This window comes from Ursus maritimus, unplaced genomic scaffold (assembly GCF_017311325.1).
Source record: "Ursus maritimus isolate PB19 unplaced genomic scaffold, ASM1731132v1 scaffold_35, whole genome shotgun sequence".
In the NCBI taxonomy this organism is placed as follows: domain Eukaryota; kingdom Metazoa; phylum Chordata; class Mammalia; order Carnivora; family Ursidae; genus Ursus; species Ursus maritimus.
The window spans coordinates 17,500,003-17,524,870 of NW_024426119.1; the positions used below are offsets into that span (position 1 = coordinate 17,500,003).

Below are 24,868 nucleotides of genomic sequence, written 5' to 3' on the forward strand. Positions count from 1 at the left end.
CTGAAATGTGAAAAACAGAAAGGAACTATAAATCACTGGAGGTTTTAAGTAAGGGTCAGGCTTAGATTGGGAAATCACTGCCTACATTGCCCTGGCCAAATACAGTCACATGACCTGGTAAAGAAGTAAGGGAACTAGGAAATGTGGGTTTCCTGGGTATGCAAGCGTAAAGTAAGACTATTTATCATTGTCTCCACCACAGTTAGGATGTTTTAACATGTAAGTAACAGAAAACCCAACTCAAATTGGCTTTGTCAGGAAGGAGAACTTTTCTCTACCCTCTTAGATTTACTTTTTGGGGGCTCGTGAATTAAACGGACAAAAGGACAGGTTATCAAGAAAAAAGACAGATTTTAATCACATACCAGCTAAGGGTGTTCACCAAGAAATGTGACTCAAAGGAGTGGTTAGAATTTGGGGCTTATATACCATTTTAATAGATGCAGGGGAGGAGAGAGGGCACTTATTTGAAAACAAATAATTTCTTGGAAGGGGGTGGGGGAGAGAGTGCACTTATGGGAAAACAAATGACATTTAGGAAAGATAAATGGGCCCTTAGGAGAATAGATGGGAGATATATAGTTTTGTGACAATGACTCTTTAGGTGTGGTGACAATTCTTCATTGTCTCTGGTGATAAGAGCCAATCTTCACTGGTGCTCCCTGGGAGGAGATTTATGACAATGGAGTTCTTTTGGGAGGCTCTGCTTTTAGGCAGATAAGAGATTTCAGAAACTCAAATGCCTTCAGCTAAAAATAATTTTTATGTCACAGAGGCTTATTCTGGACCCCTTCAGCTTAAACAGAAAAGGGAATTTATTCACTCATATAACAGAGAAATCTAGAGGTAGCACAGGGTTCAGATTGGGTTTGATTTGGAGGCTTATGATGCTCTCAGAGAGTGACTTCCTTTCCCTATGATTGATTCACCGAGCCATTCCTCCTCCACCTGTTAGCTTTATTATCAGTTGGCTTGCCTTAGTAGGAAAAAAGTTGTAGCTCTTTCAGTTTTCACATTCTAATGCCAATGCCATATCATCCAGAGAAAGAAAGATCTTCTCTTTTTCCCATAGTCAAACAAAAATCCTGGGCTTCACTCTGATTGGTTTCTGAAACAAAAACTGTTTCAAAGGGAGGTAAGGATAATTCTAACAGTTTTAGGCTGGCTGGGCCAATCTTGGAATTGGGGGTGGGTAGTGGTTAGTCCACCCAAATTAGGTGAACACAATGGAGCTGTGAAATGGAAGCTGGTCAAACACCTATACCCATTATAGTCAGGGAAGAGTGTGGAGCATGACCTCACGTAAGAAGAATAAGTACTGAGGATACTTAAAGAGTAGGTACAGAATGTTAAGAGACGGAAAATTGACAAGTCAGAGGAAGAGAAACTCTTAACAAATGATAGGAAAGTGTGGACAGTAAGTCAGGAGAACCAAGAGAGTCATGTTCTACAAGCCAAGGAACGAGTTTTAAGGATGGAGTCATCAAAAAAAAATCATCTAAATTACTTCATGTGTGTTGATTTCATACTCATTGGAAATCTTTTATAATTTGGCTTCTCATGTAAATGTTTCCTTTGAGTGAAAATGTATCAACCGGAGTTTTCTGGTCTTCAGGGCAGCTATGCTTTTCATGAAAAAAAAAAAAAAGTAATAAATTTTAATTTTGGTTTGTATATCAGTCTCTAGGAAGTTTGGTTGGCATGAATCATCCCCTCGATTTAAATTAGTTCTAGGGTCTAACAGCATTAAGTTTCTTTCTCTACACCTGGGACCAAACTATAGAACGCAGAGTGAAATCTTCAGTTTATTTTCATTACCATAACATGCTTTGCAAACCAATAGAATTTGATTTGAATTATAATGACTTAAGAATATGGCAAGATTTTTGAACTTCTAGATTTCCAGTTTGTTTTGATTGTTCTCTTTTCCTGTAAAGCTTACTTTCAGGGCCAGAAAGAAAGAGAAAGTTGGATAGACTATCTCAGGCACAGTTGTGGGAAGAACAGGTCATGGTTACCTGTAGCTATTCCAGGTCTAGGGATAATGGCCTTGGTAAGATTGATCTGGGGGTGGCAATCAGTAAGGAAGTGACTATAACGCTAAACACCATAGAAAAGCTGGAGGCTGTCTGGATGAGAAAGAAGAAACTAATTCAAATAGGAAGAATTAGTTCAATTCAGTGATGGGTTAATGCAGTGATTGGTGTGTGTGTTAAGGATCTAAGGAAGCAAGACTGATCCTGTGAGGACAACTGGGAGAGGAAACTTCCCTTACACATCAGAATATAAGGTGTAACAAGTATTTATGCAAGCAGTATCTTGCTAAGTGTTCTTATAAATGCATTTAACTTTTTTTTTTAAGTTATTATACGGATCCATAGGGCAGAGTTAGGAATTAAGGGAGACACAAGCGAAACGGTATGTTTGAAACAAATATGGGAAAATTAGCCAATTATTAAAAGAACCCGACTTTATGTCTCATCTGGCTTATGTCTTCGCTCCTCAGGCACGGTATTTCTTTGTAATGGCGCCTCTCTTCCTAGACCACCTTACTTTCCAAGTCTGCGGAGAACTAGCTGTTACACACAGGGAGGACCCAGAACTCATGTTCCCACGCCTTCGGCTGCGGTGCAAGCCCCGACTTCTGGATCGCCACCCACAGTCTCGCCAGGCCCGGACCCTGGCCCTCGCCCGCGGCCAGCGCGTGGCGGGGTGCCGCGGCCTTCGAGGGCCTGCGACGCGACGCACATGCCCGCGCCCGCCTCCCGCGTCGGCGAGAAGAAAGGGAGCCCGGACGCGCGGAGGCTGACCCGGAGCCTACCCATGAGGCAGCGCGCCGGCTCCACGAGAACCCCCCTTCCCACGGCTCAGCTGCTGCTCCGCAATGGGAGCCGCCGCCGTCGCCGCTGTGTAGTTTTTCGTGCTCCTCCTTTTCCTCCTCCTCTTTCTCCTCCTCCTCAGGGCCCCAGTCAGGCCGATCCGCTCCGCTCACGGTAAGCGCCCCCCGCCCCCGCCCGCCCCGCGCTGCAGCAGGCAGAGGCCCTCCCGCGCGGCCTGCGCCGCCTCACTCCGGGGGCGCTGGGCCGGGGGTGTCGAGGCCGGCGCGGTTTGCCGAGAGCGCCCAGGGCGCGGGGGAGGGGACCGGCTGCGCGGCGGCGGCCGGACCGCCATCTTGCGCCGGCCCCAGCGGGGGAGGGATCCCGGCGCGACGCGGCAGACGGCTCGGTGCGGCAGGCCGGAGCCGCGCAGGCCTCCGCCGCGTCTTCCTCCGTCTCCTCCTCCGCCTCCTCCACCTCCTCTGCCTCCTCCACGTCGCCTCCCAGGGCCTGTGCCTGTTTGCCCCAGCCTGGGTTTGGCTTTTCTCTCTACTACTCCCTTTGGTCCGCCGTACATTTTGTGCCGGTGTTTGGCGGGGACCCATGCTTCCCAAACAACAACGCTCCCCGGAGTCTCTTCATGGTAGCCCGAGACCGAAGGGGGTTCCGAACTTTCAGGCATCCGGGGCCCAAGGGTCCCTGTCCCCCCGCCCAGGTGACCAGTCATCCCACGCTCACAGCCTCGTTCTTGTCAAAGGGACTTCCCAGCTCTGCCCGAGAAGTCCCGTTATTGTCTACAGAACGGCCTTGAGAAACGTGGAGTTGGATACACGATTTACTGACCGTCCTTTCAGGTTTCCCTTAACGAGACGGAAAGAATGAGCTCACTCTGAGGTTTTATCCTGCTCTAGAGATGGAGGGAGTTCCTCCCAACTTAGCTCAAGTTTGAAGGCTTTTAAGGAGAAATCTGCTAGAGAGGAGAAACGTCAAAGTGAACCCGCTTCTGCAAGCACGGGAAGACCTTGGTCCAAGGGGTTCTCTTTGTTTGCAGAGATTTGTTTTTTAAAAATTCTGTGAACTTAAACGTTATTGTTTTCAGATTTGGACTGGGTCTTAAGAACTTGACGTCTTTTAGTGCCATTAGACATAAAATGGAAACCTAGGAGAGTTTTAAAGCACAAAAGCCACCTCAGCATTTGTGACAAGTCTTGCCTGGGGGGGGGGGGATTAGTGACAACTCACGCTTTCTAAGTGGAAACTTGGCTGTGCCATTGAAGGCACTGGTTTGCTTAGAGGATTGTTAGGGATGTACGCTCTTGACGTTTTAAAAACATCAGTACAAATACCGTTATAACTGTATCTTGCATTTGTATCTGTTATTGATATGCCTTATTTGTACCTCAGGACCCCTTTTGCCTTGGTCAGTGTTTATGGAACTGTTTCGAAGATGAGGGAAGAGAGCCTCAGGGAGACATCTTTAATGAGGTCATGGCTAGGAAGTGATTGAACCATTTCTAGAACCTTAGGTCTTCTGATTCCTCATTCAGTGCAATTCACTGTATTAGGTTTCATTTTTTTTGTGGGAATAAGGTGACTGAGGAGAAGCAAGGAGGCCCACCTACAAAATTTAAGAAATACTATTCAACTGCTCCTTTTACATTTTTAAGAGTTTATTTTTAGCTTTTCAACTTTTTTATTACTGAAGTTTTCATTATATTTTTCCCCCCAAACATCGAAAAGTTGAAGAATAGCCCATTTGGACATTCACATGTACCACCTAGTTTTAAAAGTGTGGCCATTTTGCCACATTTCCTTTATCTGCCTATCTTACAGTCTTTTGGTGAACATTTTCAGAGCACATTGCCGATAACATAATTCACACCGAAGTCCTGTCGATGTGTCTATATGGATGTCTTAAGAATAAGACCAATTTTCTGTATAAGTACAATACTGTAATCATACTTAAGAATAATCTCCACAATCTAATATAGGTATGTAGTATGTATTAACATTTTCCCCATTGTCCCGAAAATGTCCTTTTTAGTCATTAATTTTGGAACCAGTATCCAATCATGCATTCATTACGTTTGTGTTAGTTTCTTTTAACTCAGTGTAGTTCCCTCTCTCTCTGTCTCTTTTTTTTTTGTTTGTTTTTGATGACATTGACCTTTTGAAGAGACCAGGCTACCAGTAGTCTTGTAGAATAACCCACATTCTGTATTTTACTGACAGTTTCCTCTTCATTAGGTTTAAATTGTACCTTGTATCCCCTGTATTTTCTGTAAACTTGAACTTAGATCTGAAGGCTTGTGTTGGTCAGGCTGAATAGTTTTGGCAAGAATACTTAAGTCACGCAGTGTACTTCACATTATACAACATCTGAAGGCACATAAAGGAGGCTTATCTGTTAATCCTATTAGTAATCCTAAATTTGATCTCTCCAATAAAATGGTGACAGACTATTTTTCCACGATAAGTTTTTTCTTTTGCAATTAGCAAGTAATGTAGGGAGTGATATTTTGGCATTAGTATTGGTATGAATTAGTGTTAGTATGAATGGCAAATTCATACCAATTAGCAGTAATCTGATAATGAGGTCATTGGGAGCAGTCCTCTAGAAATGGGTATTTGGGGGTGAAGGAAAGGAGCAGTTTTGAAGGATAGGACCAACTTACCTAGTTTAGGGAATTTAGAGTTGCTGCTACCTGTTGGCATCAGAGCCTAGGGCCTAGGGTTGTTAGGGGAGAGGAGGCTTAGAAAGTAGATGTCAGAGACTTTGCCTCCTTTGAAAGTTTGCTTAGGGCCCTTGTAGCGGTGGTGAGCTATGATTAATAGGAAAGTTCTGAGGTAGTTAAATGTTGGAGAACAAATCTCAGCATCCCCACTTCAACCCATTCATACCAGTTAAGCTGTCTAATCCAGTCCTGTTTCTTTAGTCCAGTGTTTTACTCCTCAGAATTGACTTTTTTAGTAGGGGAGAGGAAGGCAAAGGAAAGGAAATATTTAATTTTTGTACGCTCTTCTCCCATACTTGCTTTATTTATTCAAGATAACACTTAGAACCATACCAAGTTTTTTTGTTTTTTGGGTTTTTTTCTGCACAAATTCAACAGGGAATGTATCTGTGGAATAAAAATTCTGGCAAATAGAAAGTAAACTATAGTTTTAGGTTACAGGAAATTGGAGATTATTGACAATATATTTTGTTACATTTCAAAAATAACTTTTGAAAGGTGAGATATATTTATTTATGACATGTTCACTAATTAAATATATAATCCTGACTAGTTTATCTTTTCCTGCTTCAGAGGAGTCCAAAAATCTGATTTTTCAGTCAGATTATTTTAAAGATATAAATAATGATTTACTTGGTAGTTTGTGTCAAACGCGTGTTTGGAATTTTTATTCATTTCTACAAAGCAGTTTTCTTTTTCTTTCTTTTAAAGATTTTATTTATTTGACAGAGGGAGAGAGAGGGATCACAAGTAGGCAGAGGGGCAGGGAGAAGGAGAGGGAGAAGCAGGCTCCCTGCTGAGCAGGGAGCCCAACAGAGGGCTCTATCCCAGGACCCTGGAATCATGACCTGAGCAGAAGGCAGACGCTTAGCTGACTGAGCCACCCAGGCGCCCCAGCAATCTTTTAACTATCATTATACCGGGAAAAATAGCTACCGCTATTCACCATCCAGTTTGAAAGGAAGTGTTTCTTTCTCTTTTTTTTTTTACGTTTTAAATTATTTTGTATAATTTTCATTATATAATTTATAGAAGAATAAAGGAACAATGTAAAAAACTCATTAGAGCTTTTAATTAGAATTTAAACATAGTCTCTTTGTATATATCTTGAGACATGAAAAACATTTATCATGCATCTAATTGCATTCCACCCCTACAATGAATATGCACGCTCTTTTAGTTTTTATATGCACACAAAGAACATCTTCCTTTATTCTTCCCGCTTTGAGGATCTGTGCAAAAACAACCGTTGTGGTTGAAGGGTTAGACAAATTCTCTTTCTAGTTCCCGCAAGTTCTTTTCCTAGTTGCATGAGGAAGATTCTTCTTGGTAATTGAAGCTTTTCCCATACACTGAAAGAATTCTCTCTGCTATTACCAATCATAGGTCATCATTTTCAAGTCATTCCTTTGCAAGTGTAAGTTCTTACCTTCTTAATGAGTGTATCTACTTCTCCTGTAGTTTTTTTATAGTACAGCTCTCGTGTTAATTTATGCAAGGTTTTTTTTTAAGATTTATTTATTTTTAGAGAGAGAGTGCTGCGAGTGGGGGGAGAGGCAGAGGGAGAGGGAGAGAAAGAATCCTCAAGCAGACTCCCTGCTGAGCATGGGGCTTGATCCCAGGACCCTTATCTCATGACCTGAGTAGAAATCAAGAGCTGGTTGCTCAACGGACTGAGCCACCCAGGCGCTCCTGCAAGGGATTTTGAATTCATTTATGCTTGAGAGTGCATTGAGCTGAGAAGAAAAACTCATTTTTCTTAGGACAGTAAGAATCATCAAATATGTATGAAGTCCAGATTATGTGCAACTGACTTTTCTTCCCATTTTTGAAAATCCATAGAAGTTCAACCCTATTCTTACTGATATTGGCAAATCAAGAAAATTTCTTGCTGGGTAATATTAAGCCAGTTCTACACTTATAAAAATTTTGTCACAAGTTGTATTTCTGACAGAAATTTTAAATTGTTTTGTCCATTCTTGTAATTTTTGTATTAATCTTCGTTCTGTTCTTACTCCTTTTCTGAAGCTCTGTGTAGGTCTACATCTTTCAAGTTTAGGATGTTTCACTGTCCCGTGTAGCCCAGATTTTTATATATATTTTCCAGGTTTTGAAGGTATCTGTATCTGAAATAGGCAACGTTGTCTGAATGTGACTACTTAGCAACTGTCATGTGAACCTGAAATGTTCATATCCATCTTGTAAATACTGATTTGACATTTAAAGTACTTCTAATAAGTTCTAGCTAATCATTCCTGGGTTTGATTTTGATTTTGATTTTTTGCACGTGCATCATTAAATGCCATACTTAAAGAATTTTTTGAAACTTTTAAGGGTTCTTAATTTTGTTGAAGGGAGGCTGGCCATCTTCTTTGCTTCGTAATTGCAAGGTATTTTCAGTTCTAGATTTGTAGATACCAATTAGCATAACCAATCCAAGGAATTAAAAAATTTTCTACGTCATCTATTTCTTTCTAGTCACCATATATACCTGCATTCAACACTTGTTCACTTATGAAGTGTATCAAGTTACGCTCCCCTGAAGATTCAGTCTGAGATTTCCCAGATTTCTTCATTAGACTGTAAGGTGCTTGCTATCTATCTTTGCATTCATTTTTAGGTTTATCTAATAATTGTGAAATGTGACCTCTGCCAGTTTTCTTCTGTTCGATAATGGGCAGAAAATAAAAGTTCTGAGTTTTTAACTATATTCAGAGAAAACTGAAGACAGATGAAGAAGATCAGGTTATGCTGCGCTAACATATGCCATTTTGACCTAAGGATTATTTTGAGTGGACGGCAATTTAGAATTAACAAACACAAACTGTTTTCTGTCCTCCTGTTATCTGCCTAAAAGCCAGTCATAAGTATCTCTTCGTGAAGATGTTTTCCCCCTTGTAGTAGGAAAGGAACAGTGACTCTTACTACTTGAGATGGAGAGTTAATACCAACATGAGTTTGCATGAACAGACCTAATGAGAATAACCCTTATTTTCCATTAGTTCTCCCATGTATATTCTAGTTACTTCTCCATGATTTATTGTCTCAAAGCCCTAATCCCCTTTCCTTTGTTAAAATGGTATGTAAGACCTTGAGTCTAACCCCTTCTTTGAGCTTTACTCCTTTTTTGTGAATTCCCGTGGAAATAAATATTAATAAAAATTATGTGCTTTTCATCCTGTTAATCTGTTTTTTGTTAGTTTAATCCACAGGTCCTCAGGTACTGCAACATAAAAGGGTAGAAGTAAAGTTTTTCCTTCTCGACGCAGACTGCAAATATGATGTCTTCAATCTTACCTATCTTTATGAAAGTTGATGCAATGTTTTGTGTAAAACAATAAGAATACTGAAAGATAAGTGAAAGATAATGCATAATGATGATTTATTTCATTGTTGCATTATCCTTCTAGGCAATTAAATCATTCTTATGTTTTCTTAATATTTTGGTTTTTTGTAAGCATAGTTGGGAATATTTGTTTAGCAATTGTGAAATAATACCTGGGATGATAGAATTAGCAAAATATTTCAAGAGGTAGGAAAAATAAAATCACTAAAATCACATAATGTATCTTAAATTTATAAAAGGATTTTATAGGCTCACATAGTAATTGTAAAATACGATGAATTTTATTCTGTTTGAAAGTAATAAGATGTCGTTTGAAGATTTCTAGGAAACAAAGCCATAAAATGTCAATCTTTACAACTAGAACTACTCGAGAAAGAAAATCAAAAACAAATTGTTTCTATGGATTCTGGTAGTATATTGAAGGTTAATGGTTAATTTGGATGGTTAGATATACAGAGTTCCACCCCTTTCCAAAACACATATTAAACCTGCTTGCCTCTTCATCTAGAACCAAGGTAGTTTTTTCAGCTGTTTCCACTCCATCTCTAATGAATGCAGGTAGTACTTAGAAAGTTATTCCTTGAGGTTTCTGTTCCAAAATATTTTTGTTGTTACCGGTTTTTCTTCCCTTCCCAACTTCACCTTCAGAGCTCCTCTGCAGTATACAACGATTAACTGAAACCCTGTAGGATCAGGGTGTAGTATTTAGGCTTTTTGGTGAACTGGATTAAACCAAAAATATTTTTTATTCCAATTATTTTTCATTGCAAACATTTCTGCTTTTCTGGTTTAGTATATCATGATGAGCACAGTGTGATTTTTTTTTTTTTGGAATGGTATATGTTTTGCATCTTTTTGTTTTTAAACAGTGCCTTATACCCTGCTTGATAAATGTAGAGTTGTGCTCATCATGTGAATACTCCCTATTTAAAGTTATTATTTTACTCTTTGGATTGGTATATACAAAATTTTTGACCAGCCAATATAGCCAGGATAGTAATTTAGCTCTCCTTTTTAAACAAAGGCTTTGAATTGATTTATGTAGTGTAGCAGTCTCTGACTGTGGTCTTGGGGACTTGAGGCGCTTTCGAGGGTTCTACAAGATCCTCTCTTTACTACCTACCTATCTTGTGAGGCTGGGTTTTCCTCATTTCAGCAGAACAATGTAGTGCAACAGATTAAATGTAGAAGCAGATAAGAGAATACAGCTGTCTTTATTAAGACAGCTATAAATGGGTTTTGCAAAAATGTAGAACAATGCCACTTCTCTAAATTTTTTGTTTTGGAAAATATTTTTCACACAAATATTTATATTAATATGTAATGGTTTTATTATAGTTATTTTTAAGTAAATTAATATGTCTTAAATTTCTCAAGTTGGGGTTTGTGGACTTCTAAGATTTCATCCTTAGAAGTTAATCAAATACATACTTTTTCATACTTTTCTTCTTCTTCTTTTTTTTTTTTTTTGCTAGGTTTGGGATTTCTTCAGCATGACAACTGCTTGAATGCCTTTGATTTGAGGGCTATTAACCAAAGCAAAGATCATTAGTCTATGAAATAATTTGCTCCTTGCTTCTAGGCTCTACCCCTGTGTGTTCCTTATTTTGTGGGTATTGTTACCTTTGGTAAGTTTGAGAAGCAAAACCTGAAGGGCTTGGGAGGGGTCTGAGTGTTTTAGATGTAGGTAATCCCGGCCTGCTTTGTTTACCCATTTTGCTTTTTCCATTCAACATTTAAGATTATCTGACTTTATACAGGATTGCTGACTAATGATAGAAAGGCCCTAATAAACAAAATGGGTTCCCCCCCCCCCCATGGGTAAAAATAGTAATAGACCTCTTACCTTTACTGAATAGAAAAAAAATAAATAAGAAAATTGGCCCTACTTTTTTGACACTACATTGTTGGTATTTATGCTTGAGAAGTTGTAACACAAGAGATGTCTTTCTAATCTTTTATTGTAGTGTTTTAGAAATTAAAAAGTATATTCTTAGATCATATTTCATCCTCAAAACAAATGCTTCTTTGAGATGGGTGGTATTATCATGATCTGTCCTTTACAGGGAATTGAGTCTCAAAAAGTTCATTTCATTCACTATAATATTTACTAGGTGCCAGATGCTGTATATTAATTTTGTAGGATATGATGCCTTGGTCTTCCCTCGGTCCAACCTCAGCCTTGTAATCTCAGGATTGCATGTTCTTTTCTTGGGTTAGATATCATAGGAGTAGCCTTGCAGCCTGGCAGCACCAACCACTGGTGGAAGTGACAGTTCCTAGAACATTTGGCCTGTTCTGTACCTCACTGCGTTCTGGAAACTTCTGGGTCTAGGATAACACAGCTTTGCATGGATTGGTGGAGAGTTACTGAGGAGTTTGGAATTGATAAGTGACACAATGAAAACATTATGTTAGGGCATTGTTAATTTGGTGGTTCTGTGTTAAATGGATGAAATCAGATCTGGATGCTGTGAGGCCAGTATAAAGTGAGTTTTACAAAGTAAATCTTACAACGGGTGTGAGGTTTTAAGGGCCTGAACAAGTACATAGTGAATGGAAAATGAAGGGTGGTTGTAGGAAATATTCTGAAGGAAGACTATAGGACTGGGGAATTGATTAGATATGATAAGTAAAAGAGGGAAACACTGAAAAGAACTTTTAAGATGGGGCACTTTGATGGCTTACCCATTGGTTAAGCATCTGACTCTTAATCTTGGCTGAGATATTGATCTTGGGGTTGTGAGTTCAAGCCCCGTGTTGAATTCTACACTGGGCGTGGATCCTACTTAAGAAAAAAATTATTAAAAAAATTTTGAGGACTCAAGATCAGAAGGATGACAGTTTTCATTGGTGGAAAAAGAGAAGTGCAAAGGTAGAACTAATTTTTATAAACTGAGGTGAGGTTAACGTAACATCAAGTTCACCATTTCAATTATGTTGAAGTGTACAATTCAGTGGCATTTAGTACACTCACAGTGTTAAACAAGCATCAACACTAATCTCAGAATAGTCGTTTCAGCTTCTCAAAAGGAAATCCATTACTCAGTAAGCAGTCTCTCCTCATTTTCCCCATGGCACAGGCCTTAGCAACCACAATGTACTTTCTGTTTCTATGGATTTGCCTATTCTGGACGTTTGACATTGATGGAGTCATACACTATGTGACTGACTTCTTTCACTTAGCATAATGTTCTCAAGGTTCATCCATTTAGCATGTATCAGTACTTCATTTTTTTTTACTGCTGAATAATATTCCATTGTATGGATATATCGTTTTGTTTATTCATTTATCAGTTGATGAACATTTGGCTTGTTTTCATTTCTTGGCTATTATGAATAATGCTGTAGGGCTAATTTTTATGGAGAAGTTACGTTCAGTTCTGGAAATACTGAATTTGAAGTGAGTGTTAATATCCAGGTAGCAGTTTTCAGCCGTTAAGAGATGACAGGCTGGAACTTAGTTGAGGAGTCAGGGTTGGAGATTAATATTTGATGATTTTATAGGCTGCTATTGAGAGCTGATAGCTAAGACTGTGGAATTTATTAGATCTGTCATTTAGGGAACAATTTGTGTAGGACTGAGGACTAAACTCTCTGAAAACCCTGATTTTATACTACTTAAGGAGCAAGAGAATATGGAAAATCTGTATAGAGTTAAATAGGAGGTGGGTGAAGAACCAGTCTATTGTTATATAAAAAAATTTTGAGGAGGATGTTTCAAGAAATGGGGATAAAACAGATGTAAGATAAGGAAAAGGTGAATGAAGAAAGGGTAATTTGATTTGGCAAGGGGACGGTTATTGGGATTTTCAGATGGATACCTTTAGCAGAATACTGTGCGGTAGAAAATGTGGGAGCTGTACTGCTGGGCTCAGCTTAGTTTTGACTGACAGATGGGTGGTGATAACTAGAGCAAATGGACTGCAGCCTGGATCAGGGTCAGCAGGGGTTTTACTTGGATGAAATGGAGGTGGTGCAAAGAGAGATTCCCCATATCCTTATATGAAGAAGGGTTCCTTTTACATAGAAGCTTTTAACGACTCTGCTGATTTACATTGATTTGTAGATGTAAGCAGTCTTCTGAAGCACAGGCCTACTTACTGATACTACATTAAAAAAATTTTGTGTTATCAAAAATGTTAAAATTTCAAAAAGTTGGGTTATCATGATGATTTGAGATTTCAGATTTTACTCTGAATCAGTGTCAATGAAGTAGATCTTGATCATTGGGAGTTCACATCAAACCAGTTTATTAAAATGCAATTTATATTGTTTAAAATTATCAACTATTATTTTTTCTTCAGGAGTTTACTTACTTTGAATAAACTCAAGAATTTTATCCTCAGTGTTGAACTTCACAACCCAGTTGCTTCATTCATTACATTGAACTTGAAGGTTTCTAGAAAATATTTGGGTATGGTAGGTTGATTACCAAAAGACTTTATTCATAATACCAAATGGCATTTCATAATTCAACATTCTCAATTTTCTCAATTAGAACAGTTTTTTTTTTTTTAACTGAAATAATAAATCCCCTTTGTCCCTCTGTCTAGGTAAAAATTTACATCCCTATAACAGATGGATATGTTTATAGTGTTAGGGTTGTAAGGGCCCTTGGAGATGTTGAAAGTGACCATTTTCAATTATATAATGCTTAAATTTTTCATATTTTTCTTTGATGATGTATCACGTCTTGAGTTAATCTCATTTCCTGGTATTTTAACTATTAATTGTTTGTTCTTATGTTGAGGTGAAATCTGCTTCCCTTGTTCCTGATGGAGGCAAGTAGTATATGGCTGAAATCTCTGGCCTTTTAAGTGCCTAGATTTGAATCCTTGCTCTACCCTTATTTGTGTTACTTTGAGCAAGGTACTTAACCTCTATAATTCAGTTTCTGCAGCTGTAGAGTGAGGATGATAATAGCGTCTATGTCAGAGTTTTTGAGGATTAGACAAAGTAGGGTATGCATTTAATTAATGTTAGCCAATGGTAATGAAAGTTGTTATAAATTGCATGATCTGTAATTATGATAGCATAATAGTATATAATGAATCAAGTAGTTGTGTTGAAGCTCAATACTAGTAATGACATTCTCTAGTTTACTCAAAACAACTAAATATTACTAATATTGTTATTGTTTTTATCACTTGAGCCACAAAGAATAAGTTATCCTCTCTCCTTCTTTCTCATAACAAACGTAAAAATATCTGTAAATAGCTTTTACTTCTACCATCTCTACCCCACAGTCTCATGTTTCCTAGGTTAAATATCTTTAGTCTTTTGACCTAGACAGAGCTGTAATTCTAATTCATGGATATCTGTTTTTGCTACTCAACATTTTCCCTCCTACTTTGGTAACAGAATATCTTGATTTTCCTTTGGGAAAATCTTTATCTTACTGGTTGTTTTGTTTTGTTTTGTTTTGTTTTGTTTTGTTGTTGGTTGGTTGGTTGGTTGGTTGGTTGGATCTCTATCTCTGGTACCAGGGGGAGCATGTGATACAGGACTAAACTATTTTAAGTCCTTAGCAGTAATGATTGGATTTGGGAAGGGCATATGACTTAAGCCAAGCCAGTCAACTGCAATCACAGCTAGTCCTCTTATTAGTGTCCTAGACTTGAATCTTGGAAGGTGTTTAGTTGGAGCTGGTATAGTCATTCACAGTGGGGAGCCTCTTGTGAGGGTCGAAACAACAGAGAAAGTGAAACCCAGGAATGGAGATAGAAAAACTAGATTTACATATCGTTGTTTAAATTGTACCTGTATTTAGTTCTGTAAATGAGCCAAGGAATTCTCTTTTGCTTAAGCCAGTTTGAGTTGGGTTTTCTGTTACCTCTTATAGCTGAAAGAGTCATAGCCAATACACAGTATGCCAAGTGGGGATTGATAAGGACAGAATAGAATAAAACCACTGTCTCTTTGATTTTAGACTCAAATTCTGTTATTTTGACACTGTAACACAAATCTGATCCTATCAGTTCTTTCTGAAAATCCCCTCATTGGCTTTCCATTGCTCTTAGGTTAAGGGAAAAATTCCTAACATGATCTCTGGGGTGCTGTGTTGTTTGACTTCTGTCTTATCTCCTACCGTATACCCCCTTGCTTTTCTTTTCCACTCACACTAGTTTTTTTGGGGGGGTGGTTAGTTTCTGGTATTTGCTGTGCCATAGATCTTTTGCACATGCTGTTCTTTCTGCATGGAATGTTTCCTTTCCATTCCTATTCTGTCCTGTCTTTTTTCCTATTAACTTCAATCAAGGTTGAGTTCCAATCCGTTCCCTTCTTTCTTTCTTTGCCTGTTCACTGTTAAGATTCCTGCACGTATGATCTTTTTTTAAAATGACATTTGAAATGTTTGGTTTATTTAAAAAATAATACTGTATATCAACATTCTCCTCTTTTGGGGACCTTTTCTCCTATTCTTGGGGTGACCATTTTCCAGAACGCAGTATTCTGCTTAAAATAAAAATTAGAATCTTTCAGAAATTGGTTAAGATTTGATGAGGTATCTTCTGAAGTATCTATGATCCCCCAGTGTTTTGTCTGTAGTATTTTAGCTGCTAGTGATCAGATGTTTGTAATTGTACATTTTGTGTGGTTGAAATGTGCCCCTTTTCAAGAATGTGTGTTTTTTAACAGTAACTGATTAACTGGACTGATTCTTAAAAAAGATAGGTACTGAGTTTTCTAACAATAAAGCATTTTAAAAAATAAGAGGCATAAAAGTGGGAAGTACTGATTTGAAATTTGGTTTCATCTGCTTAATGTTTGTAAATAAATTTAATAAGTTAATTTCTTTATAAAATTTCATATTTTAAACATCTGAATTTTACGAAATAGTTGTCTTTTTCAGTTATATTGAGTTTATTGCTTATGCCTTAAGGTTTGTATTTGTGTGATTATATGCGAAGGTACACATCATCATTCTCTGTTGTTCTAACCCTGTTACAGTTAATTTCCATGATGGAATCAATAGGTGATGGATATTAAGGTGATATAAAAGTGGAATTTTTAAAATGACTCTCTGTCCTCAAGAGACTGTGTATGTTTTTAAGATAATGAACATTAAAATGAATTTTCTAGTATCACCTTGAGATAGTTGGAAATTCTTGAGAGATCAAAGAACCGGGGTTGGAAATATTAAATTGTTACTCATAGTTAAGCACCCACTTTGAATCCTTAAAGCTCTATTCATTTGGGATTAGAATTCTAAAATTATAGACCTCCATTTCAGTATGCCATTAGTCACTAAGACTGAAGAATTGCTTATAAAATGAAATAGAACATAAACCAAAGCTTTAAAGTCAGTGGAAGGATTTGAATACCTGATTTCTTGTGAAATTTGTGAGAGGAAAAAAATGACGGTGTTTTGGTGACCCTATGTCATCCAGATCATTCCACTGAAAAACTCTTCTAAGTATATAAGTAAAAGTGTTAAAGGTTTAGTGTTTCTTACAGCTAGCTTGTTAATCTTAGACAAAATTTATGAGTTAGTTGAACGTTATTTGTATATGCTATTCTTGTTTTGAATAACAATTTTTAGTATTTAAAATGGTTTTATTAATTTTGGTTTTGTATTTCCCCTTTTATGTTAATCTGGTTTTTGGTGTTGCTAATTTCTTGGTTAGGAATGCAGACCCCCAATTAAAACATTATTTTTATGATAAAAAAAAACAAAGATTAACTTATAATGTAGTTCTCAGATTATTTCATTGCATAACTAACTTTTGGGGTATGGGGAGATGGAGAATTTAACCATTCACCATGTTCCTCACATTCACTTTTTTATTTTACTTGCTGTTTACTCATTTTTAAAAAGAATTTTTTAAAAAATTAAAATACAGTGATACATGTAAAATGAAAGGGTTTTTTAATGGAAGTATAAGGCACTTTATCCAAATGTTAATTTTTGTATGTTGGTATTTTTGAATTAGATACTTGTTTTATTCTGTGAGACTAGTAGTATATAATTTAACAGTATTGATAAATTGTAGGTGTGTGTACAGTATTGATAAATTGTAGGTATGTGTGTTATGTTTATATGAAGGTTTAAAATTTTTTGTTTTCACTAGTTTATAAATGCTTCTTTCTTAAAAAGATGAAAATAGGATAGATTTGACAGCTACATTCTAGAAGGTATACTTACAAAACTAACATTTCATCGTATGAAATATTACTGTAATGAAGATCTCACAAAATAATTTGTAAATGCTCAGCTGATAGCTTGTAAATTCTAGTATAGTAACAAAATTATGATCTCTTCTTAGAGTTCTTGAAAGTGGTATTAAGCACAGAGTTAAAAATTGTTAAGATTTATTGGATGATTTCTTCTTTTAATTAATTATTTTTAAATTTTATTTTTTTAAATTATTAACATATAATGTATTATTTGTTTCAGGGTACAGGTCTGTGATTCATTAGTCTTACACAATACACAGTGCTCACCACAACACACACCCTCCCCAATGTCCATCACCCAGCCACCCTATCCCTCCCACCCCCTCCACTCCAGCAGCCCTCGGTTTGTTTCCTGAGATTAAGAGTCTCTTATGGTTTGTCTCCCTCTCTGGTTTCTTCTTGTTTCATTTTTTTCCCTCTCCTCCCCTATGATCCTCTGCCTTGTTTCTCAAATTCCACATATCATTGAGATCATATGACAATTGTCTTTCCCTGATTGACTTATTTCGCTTAGTATAATACCCTCTAGTTCCATTCATGTTGTTGCAAATGGTAAGATTTCATTTTTTGATGGCTGCATAATATTCCTGTGTGTGTGTGTGTGTGTGTGTGTGTGTGTGTGTGTATTTCCATTAATCTGTTGATGGACATCTGGGTTCTTTCCATAGCTGGGCTGTTGTGGACATTGCTGCTGTGAACATTGGGGTGCAGGTGCACCTTCGGATGACTACATTTCTATCTTTGGAATAAATACCCAGTAGTGCAATTGCTGGGTCATAGGGTAGCTCTATTTTCAACTTTTTGAGGAACCTCTATATTGTTTTCCAGAGTGGCTGCACCAGTTTGCATTTCCACCAGCAGTGTAGGAGGGTTCCCCTTTCTGTGCATATTGGATGATTTCTGTGTACCAGGCACTGAGCTATGTGTTTTATTTGTGTTATCTAATTTAATCTTCACTATAACTGTATGAAATAAGTTACATATATATAGTAAAGCAAGGCACAGAGGTTAACTTTCCCAAGGTCATCCAGATAATAAATGGTAGACTCAGAATTTGAATGTGGCATTCATTCTTCACCATGTTTTACTGCTTATTGTTAATAAATGTTTAAAGTATACAGTATACAGTAAAGTATAGAGCTAAATTAAGCTGTAGAGATTATTACTTGACGTAAGAGCTGAGACCCAGAATTGTAAGGTGATTTGATTGAAAGTTGTAGCAGCGCTGGGGCTATGACTTGGTTCTTCTGGCTTCTAGCCTAATGCTCTTTTTTATGTTGGGGTTTGTGGAATTGCTTAATTTTTTATCAGAAAGTAAATAGAACTATATCTAGTACAGAGCACACCTGTGGCATACTGTGTGCTTATGTACCAGATCAAATGCATAACCTTTATTTAACACAGTGATATTGTGTCAGGTGGTACCTCTCAATGGATAGAAGTAAATTTTTCAAACAAAAATTTAGACCTACATTTCCATTGATTTTTAAAATTTTTGTAGAAGAAATTATTTAAGATATTTAGTTTTAGATATATAAAAGCTGAAACAAAAAAATACTAAGATAGGAATTGAAATTATTATATGAGCAGTCTCCAACAGTGAATGAATTATTTTCTAAGAAGTCTTTGATAAGTCAGTTAATTGGAATTCATTTTTTTCTTCGTAGAAACAAGGTATTAAACATGGTCATGAAACGAGTCAGTAGCTGAAATAGAGTGCTCTTTTTCTGGCAATTTTGGGGCTCAGTCTGAGCTGTAGAAGCTATCAGAGACGTTTTGGAACTTTGAGATCCCCACCGTATATCTTTGCTGGATAGTCCACTTCAATGGCAGCTGATTTAATCCTTCATAGAATTCCATGCCTTACCACCAAAATTCTGAAGTGGTGACCTGAGAGGTTTTTATGGTGGTAATTTTGGCATGCTTCAGTGGCTGAGATGCTGAAGGAATCCATGAAAGTGTTTGTTTATTAACCAGAACAAAATATGGCAATGATTCTTTAGTCTAGTGATGCCCAGTAGAAATGTTCCATCGCTGTACTGTCCAATACAGTAGCCACCAACTACATATGGCTTCAAGCCTTTGAAATGTGGCTAGCAAAACTGAGGAACTGAATTTTAAATTTTATTCAATTTTAATTAATTTAAACTTGAATAGTCTCATGTGGCTAATGGCTACTATATTACACAGTGCAGCTTCAGGCTGAAATTATGGTTCTGATTACATCTGAGGATTACCAACTTTATAGTGTGTTTGAGACTGTATCAGTTGAGGTTTCTAAGTAGGTTACTATGATCCTTAAGCTTTTGAACTAGGTTATCTTGAAGTCATCTCTATCATAATAGGCAGTAGATATCTGTTCATATAGATGTCATTAATTAATTGAATATTTGTACATTGAATACTAATTTCAGAATTTTGGTAAGAAATATTTATATGATCACTTAGCAAAAAATACTATATATATGTCAACTATAGAGTATTCAATATAACCATTATTATAACCCAATATAACTACTCAAATAAAAAAAATCCATATGAGTCTCATAAGCTGTGTAATTGTGGCTCTTGAAAAATATTCTGTATTCTTGGTAACAAGTAGGTCCTTAACATGAGCAAAAATTGTCATGTATTTATCTCCTTGACATATTCATAACACTGATGTTAGTTTAGAGATAAGCTACAACTATTCAAATAATTGAGTTAACCAGATTTAAATAGACTTCAGGACTTGGTGAATTCAGTTAAACACAAGATTCATTAGACGCATGGGTGGCTCACTCAGTTAAGTGTCCAACTTTTGATTTTGGCTGGGGTCGTCATCTTGGGATCCTGGGATTGAGCCTCATGTGGGGCTCTGTGCTCAGTGGGGAGTCTGCGTGAGGATTCTCTCTGCACCTCCCTCTACTCGTGTTCTCTCTCTCTCTCAAATAAATCTTTAAAAAAATATTCATTAGAGTCTCTTGTGATAGTAGTTAAAACATTTATAACAGTAACTTCTGAAGTTAAAATAATAGTTATTTTTCCTGTGGATTAATGCAGTCCAAATAAATTGGAAAATAAAGAGCAGGAAAATTTGCTTGTGTCAGCCTGAGGATAAGGAGAAATAATAAAGGTTGAATTAGTGTGCATTTTAGTATTTTAGATATCTAAGTTTTTATCTTTTTTTGCTTTATAACTAAAAGCTATTTTAAAATTTGTAAATTTTATAAATTTTATGCTGTTGTGTGTGTGGGAATCCAGAATAATTCTTGTTTTAAATAAATGAATTAAAATTTCTTTTTGATAACTTTTATTCTAATAGCAGTAGTTTTTCAGTCTCAAAGAAATATAAATATACTAGATTATAAATTTCTGAAGGCAAGGACTATGACTTACTTATTTTTGTTTTTTCCCTAGAACTTAGCACATTATCTTTCATTTAGAAGGCAATGAGTAGTTATTGGGGTTTTTTTTAGGTTTATTTATTTATTTTTTAGTAATCTCTAAACCCACGACCTGAGAACCCACAACCCTGAGAATAAGAGTCATATGCTCTTCTGACTGAGCCATCCAAGCACCCCAATGAGTAGTTATTTTTTAATGAATTAATCTGTGATGAAATGTGTCCAATTAATTTTCTTTCCCTTTTAAGATCTCTGATAAAAAATCAGAAAAATATAAACTAAAGTTTATTTAAAGTTATGTTTTCTTGTGGAAATAATCACATTTGTATCTGAAATGTGAATAGGTTACAGTTAAAGATTAGTATCCCTTAGTTTTTAAAAATTCAGACTTACTAAAACAATACATCATGAAATGATTACTCATTTTTATAAAAGGATACTTTAAAAAATTATTTGTAGGCTAATAATTCAGACTTCTTCAAGTAGTAATAGCTTAATAGAATCACCATTTTATTTACTAAATTTGGGTTCATTCAAGAATGAACCAATTATATAAATTGAGCTGCAAGTATATGTCAGACATATCAAACTTAAAAATTGAGCTTTTCATAGGAAAAAAGTTTTAAGTATGTGTACATTTAATTTAATGACATCCACTCTAATACTAGGTATCTTTATTTTATAGGAAGGAATACTGAGGTTTAAATTGCTCTCTTGTCTGGAGTCACCTGGTGAGTTTTGAGATCAAAATTAGATCCAAGAATTTCTGAACCCCAAGTTTCATGTTTCAGTATTTGGCATTACTTAAAGTAACTCATAAAATTGACTGATATCATGTGTCAGTACTTAGGTGACAATTTACAGAAAGTCAACTCTGCAACTTGATGGGCGACAACCCTTTTCAGCCAAAAAGTAAGTGTTGCTGCCACAACTGATACTGGTATACGTGGCTTTTGTACTGATAAATTTGCTTCAGTAGAAAGGAGGAGAGGTAGGCACATTTTCTTAAAGACAAAAAAACATAAAGTTGTTAGAGTAACAAATGCTCACATAACAAATAATGTAAATTAAAAAGTGAGTAGAGTAGAAATGAAGTTTTTTTTCTTTTTAAGCCCAGTGATAACTATTAGTTTGGTGTACATAGTTACCTATGTTTCTTTTATGCATAGACAAAAAAATAATTATTCCTAAAAACCATAAAGCTGTTACATGTCTTTAAATTTCTTTTTCTCAACAATCTATCCTGGGTGTACTGACAATGGCAGTGCCCTGTTAAGAAGAATGAGGAAGACCTCTGTCTTCTGTATTGTTTGCTCGGGCTTCCGTAACCGAGAACCATAGACTAGATGGCTTAAACAATAGAAATTTATTTCATAATTTCTCACAGTTCTGGGGGCTAGAAGTATGAGGTCAAAGTGTTGGCAGGGTTGGTTTGTTTTGAGGGCCATGAAGGAAGTATCTATACCAGGCCTCTCTCCTTGGCTTATTGATGCCCATATGCTTCCTATGTCTTTAGATGGTCTTACCTCCAAGCATGTATCCATGTCCTGATCTCGTCTTTTAAGGACACCAGTCATATTGAATTAGCGCCCACCCTAGTAACTTCATTTTAACCTCATCACCTCTTTAAAGACCTTGTCTCCAGATATAGTAATATTGTGAGGTACTGATGGTAAGGACTTCAACATATGAATGTTGGAAAAACACAGTTCAGCCCATAACACAAACTGATTGGAAACTTTTATTATCCATATACAATGAGTTTCCTTAATTTTTAAAAATTAGACATTGCCTGACCACTTAGTTTCCTAGTCCATAAATTATTATATACTATGTGCCTACTGCCTATCTAGTATGTAGAAGGAAATACACTCAAAGAGCTCAGTTTGGTCTTGGGGCTCTAATATTTTTAATCATTTGACTTGAACAATTCTATATAATTAATAAAACAGTATAGTTTAGAAAAGGAAGGGATCAGTTCATGATGTTCATGACATTTGGGAAAATGGCAAGGCCTTTTTTGTTTTGATAGGTGGACTATTAGCATTTAAATAACATTAAGACAGGAAATAATTTGTGACATACTTTTATAGAAAGGAAAAAATTTTAAAATTTGTAGAAAAATGGTTCTTAATTTGATATGGTATTTCCTTTGTATGCAATCCCCAAAGCATTGTTTCACATAGTATCTTTTAGTATCTTTTAAGAGGTGGTAGAACATTGTCCTAATTTTGAGTCAAAAGTAGAAGTGTCATTCCTCTAATATAATAAAAAACTACCCTTAGTAGAAATGACTATACTTAAATGATAAATGAAAGATACTGTCAAAACCAGAACGCTGGAAGGTTTTTTTGTTTTTTGTGTTTTGGGGTTTTTTTGGTAGACCACCCCCCATATAGTTATATCCACTTATATTCATCTCCACTGTTATTACTTTAGTTTAGGTCCTCGATACTGTTTCTCTTCCCCTCCTCCCTTCCACCTTCTTTTTTTTCTCCATCTCCGCTTAAAGCAATATATGCACATAGTTTAAAAGTCAGACCATCTGAAAAGGCTTTAAATGGCTTAACCACAGTTTCTTGAAGAGTGCTTATGTGTATAATCAGTTTTAACCACTTTCTAATAATCTATCATGAGAATTTTTGCTTTCTTAGAGCTACCTCTTCCTTTCCTCCAAGTAGCTCCTAATGTAATTATTATCTCAATATTTGGTTTAATCCATAGTTGATGTTTCATTATGATGACTGTAATAAATGCTGTTCACTGATGAGCATGGTAATATGCTTTTAATATGCTATTATACATAGAATACATACCCTTCTCTCCCACCCTCCCGCTTTTTCTTTCTTTCTTTTTTTCTCGTGTATCCAGCTATTAATGCTTTTCATGTTTTTGCATTAGCTAAGTTGTATTAAAATCTGTAGGCACATCTTCCCACGCCTTTCAGTAGCCTCTCAATTCAGTTTTCTACACAGTAAAACTTGCCAGGTAATCTAAAAGTTTACATTTTAATCATCTTTCTTTGGTGTCCCAGAGACATTTCCTCCTGAAGTACTGTTCCAATCTAGTCTGGACTGGTCGTTTTCTGGGTTTGCTCAACAACTATTGTCCTGGGACTTTGTATTGTATTGAATACCGTGTTTTCTGCATGCTGTGTCTTCGTTCTTGGTTAAGTCTCATATTTTTATGGATTCTGTAGTAACTTCCTGAGAAGGGTTACATGGGAAATAAATCTTGTGTGATGTTGCTGTTCTTTATTCTCACACTTGATGAAAAGTTTGGGTAAAGAATTCTAGATTGAAAAATAATTTTGGTAAGAAATTATTGAAGTATTACTTATTGTCTTCCAAAGTATTGTTCTATAGTTCTTACTCTTATTGACCTTTTGTATAAGAACGGTTCTTCCCACCCCATAGATCTGAGATATTCTCTTTATCTCTTTTGTTCTGAAATTTCATGATGATGTGTCTTGATGCAACTTTTTTCTTGATCATTGTGCTGTGTGTATACCTAGTGGGGCCTTAACAACCCAGAGATTTGTTTTCCAATCTAGGAAATTTTCCTGTATTATTTCTCAGACAATCTACTCCCTGCTTTTTCTCTATTCTCCTTCTGTAAATTTTATTAGATAATGTTGTACTTTGAAATTGATTTTCTCTGACAACCTTGTGTCCTCTTCTCTATTTAGTGTGTATGTGTGTGTTTGTCTGTGTGTGTGTATTTTTCTCTTTTTCTCTTAGTTCCACCTCTGGGCATACTTTGAATTTCTTAAAAACTGAATTAAAAATTTTTGGCTATCGTATTTTTAATCCTGTTTTTTGTTTTTTGAATATTTTTATAACATTCTTATCTAATTTCTCTAAAGATGCTGATTATATATTTTTAATATTTTTCTTGCTCTCTGCATTATTCTTTTCCTTAGGATTCTTTATCTTTTTTATTGATTTGGCCTAAAAGACAGGAGGTTTTCCCGAAATTTCTGGTACTTATTAATTGTCCATTAATATTGAAGAGATACTAAAATTCTTCCTAGGAGCTCTGTGCTTGGTCAGAACTTCTAGGGTGGTGTATGTTCATATTTACTGCACATTCTTTGATCTGTTTCTTTAGGTAAGAAATGTCTAATTTGCACTGAATGGAATGTCTCACTTTGTTCCCTTATTTTAGTCTAGCACCTCATCCCTGCTTTGTGCCTGGAATTCCTGAATTTGGTTCAGTTTTTCTAGTATATCTCCTATGAGTTGCCTCTTATTCTTAGTTTATCTCCCCTTTGTGAATACTTTTCCCCCCAGCTAATGGTTAGATGCAGTCCTTTTTGTAGATAAGATTATATTCCAGGCATATGACTGGAACTCATTTTGACTGTTTCATGTAAATAACTACTGTCAACCATTATCTGTTTAT

At 36.3% G+C, this 24,868-nt stretch overlaps 1 protein-coding gene across 7 annotated transcripts in view; it reads left to right on the forward strand.

Moving 5' to 3' along the window:
• Positions 1-2,828: 2,828 nt before the first annotated feature.
• The window catches only part of ZNF280D (zinc finger protein 280D), a 127,552-nt gene continuing 105,512 nt past the window's right edge, over positions 2,829-24,868 (forward strand). The window contains exons 1-3 of one of the 7 annotated variants that reach the window (XM_040620607.1): positions 2,916-2,993; positions 21,150-21,195; positions 21,308-21,376. In XM_040620607.1, the coding sequence (XP_040476541.1) occupies positions 21,349-21,376 (28 nt within the window). In that variant the 5' untranslated portion in view covers positions 2,916-2,993; positions 21,150-21,195; positions 21,308-21,348. Of the gene's footprint in view, positions 2,994-21,149; positions 21,196-21,307; positions 21,377-24,868 lie in introns of those variants that run through there. The other 6 variants (XM_040620606.1, XM_040620604.1, XM_040620602.1 and 3 more) reach the window with 6 other exon arrangements.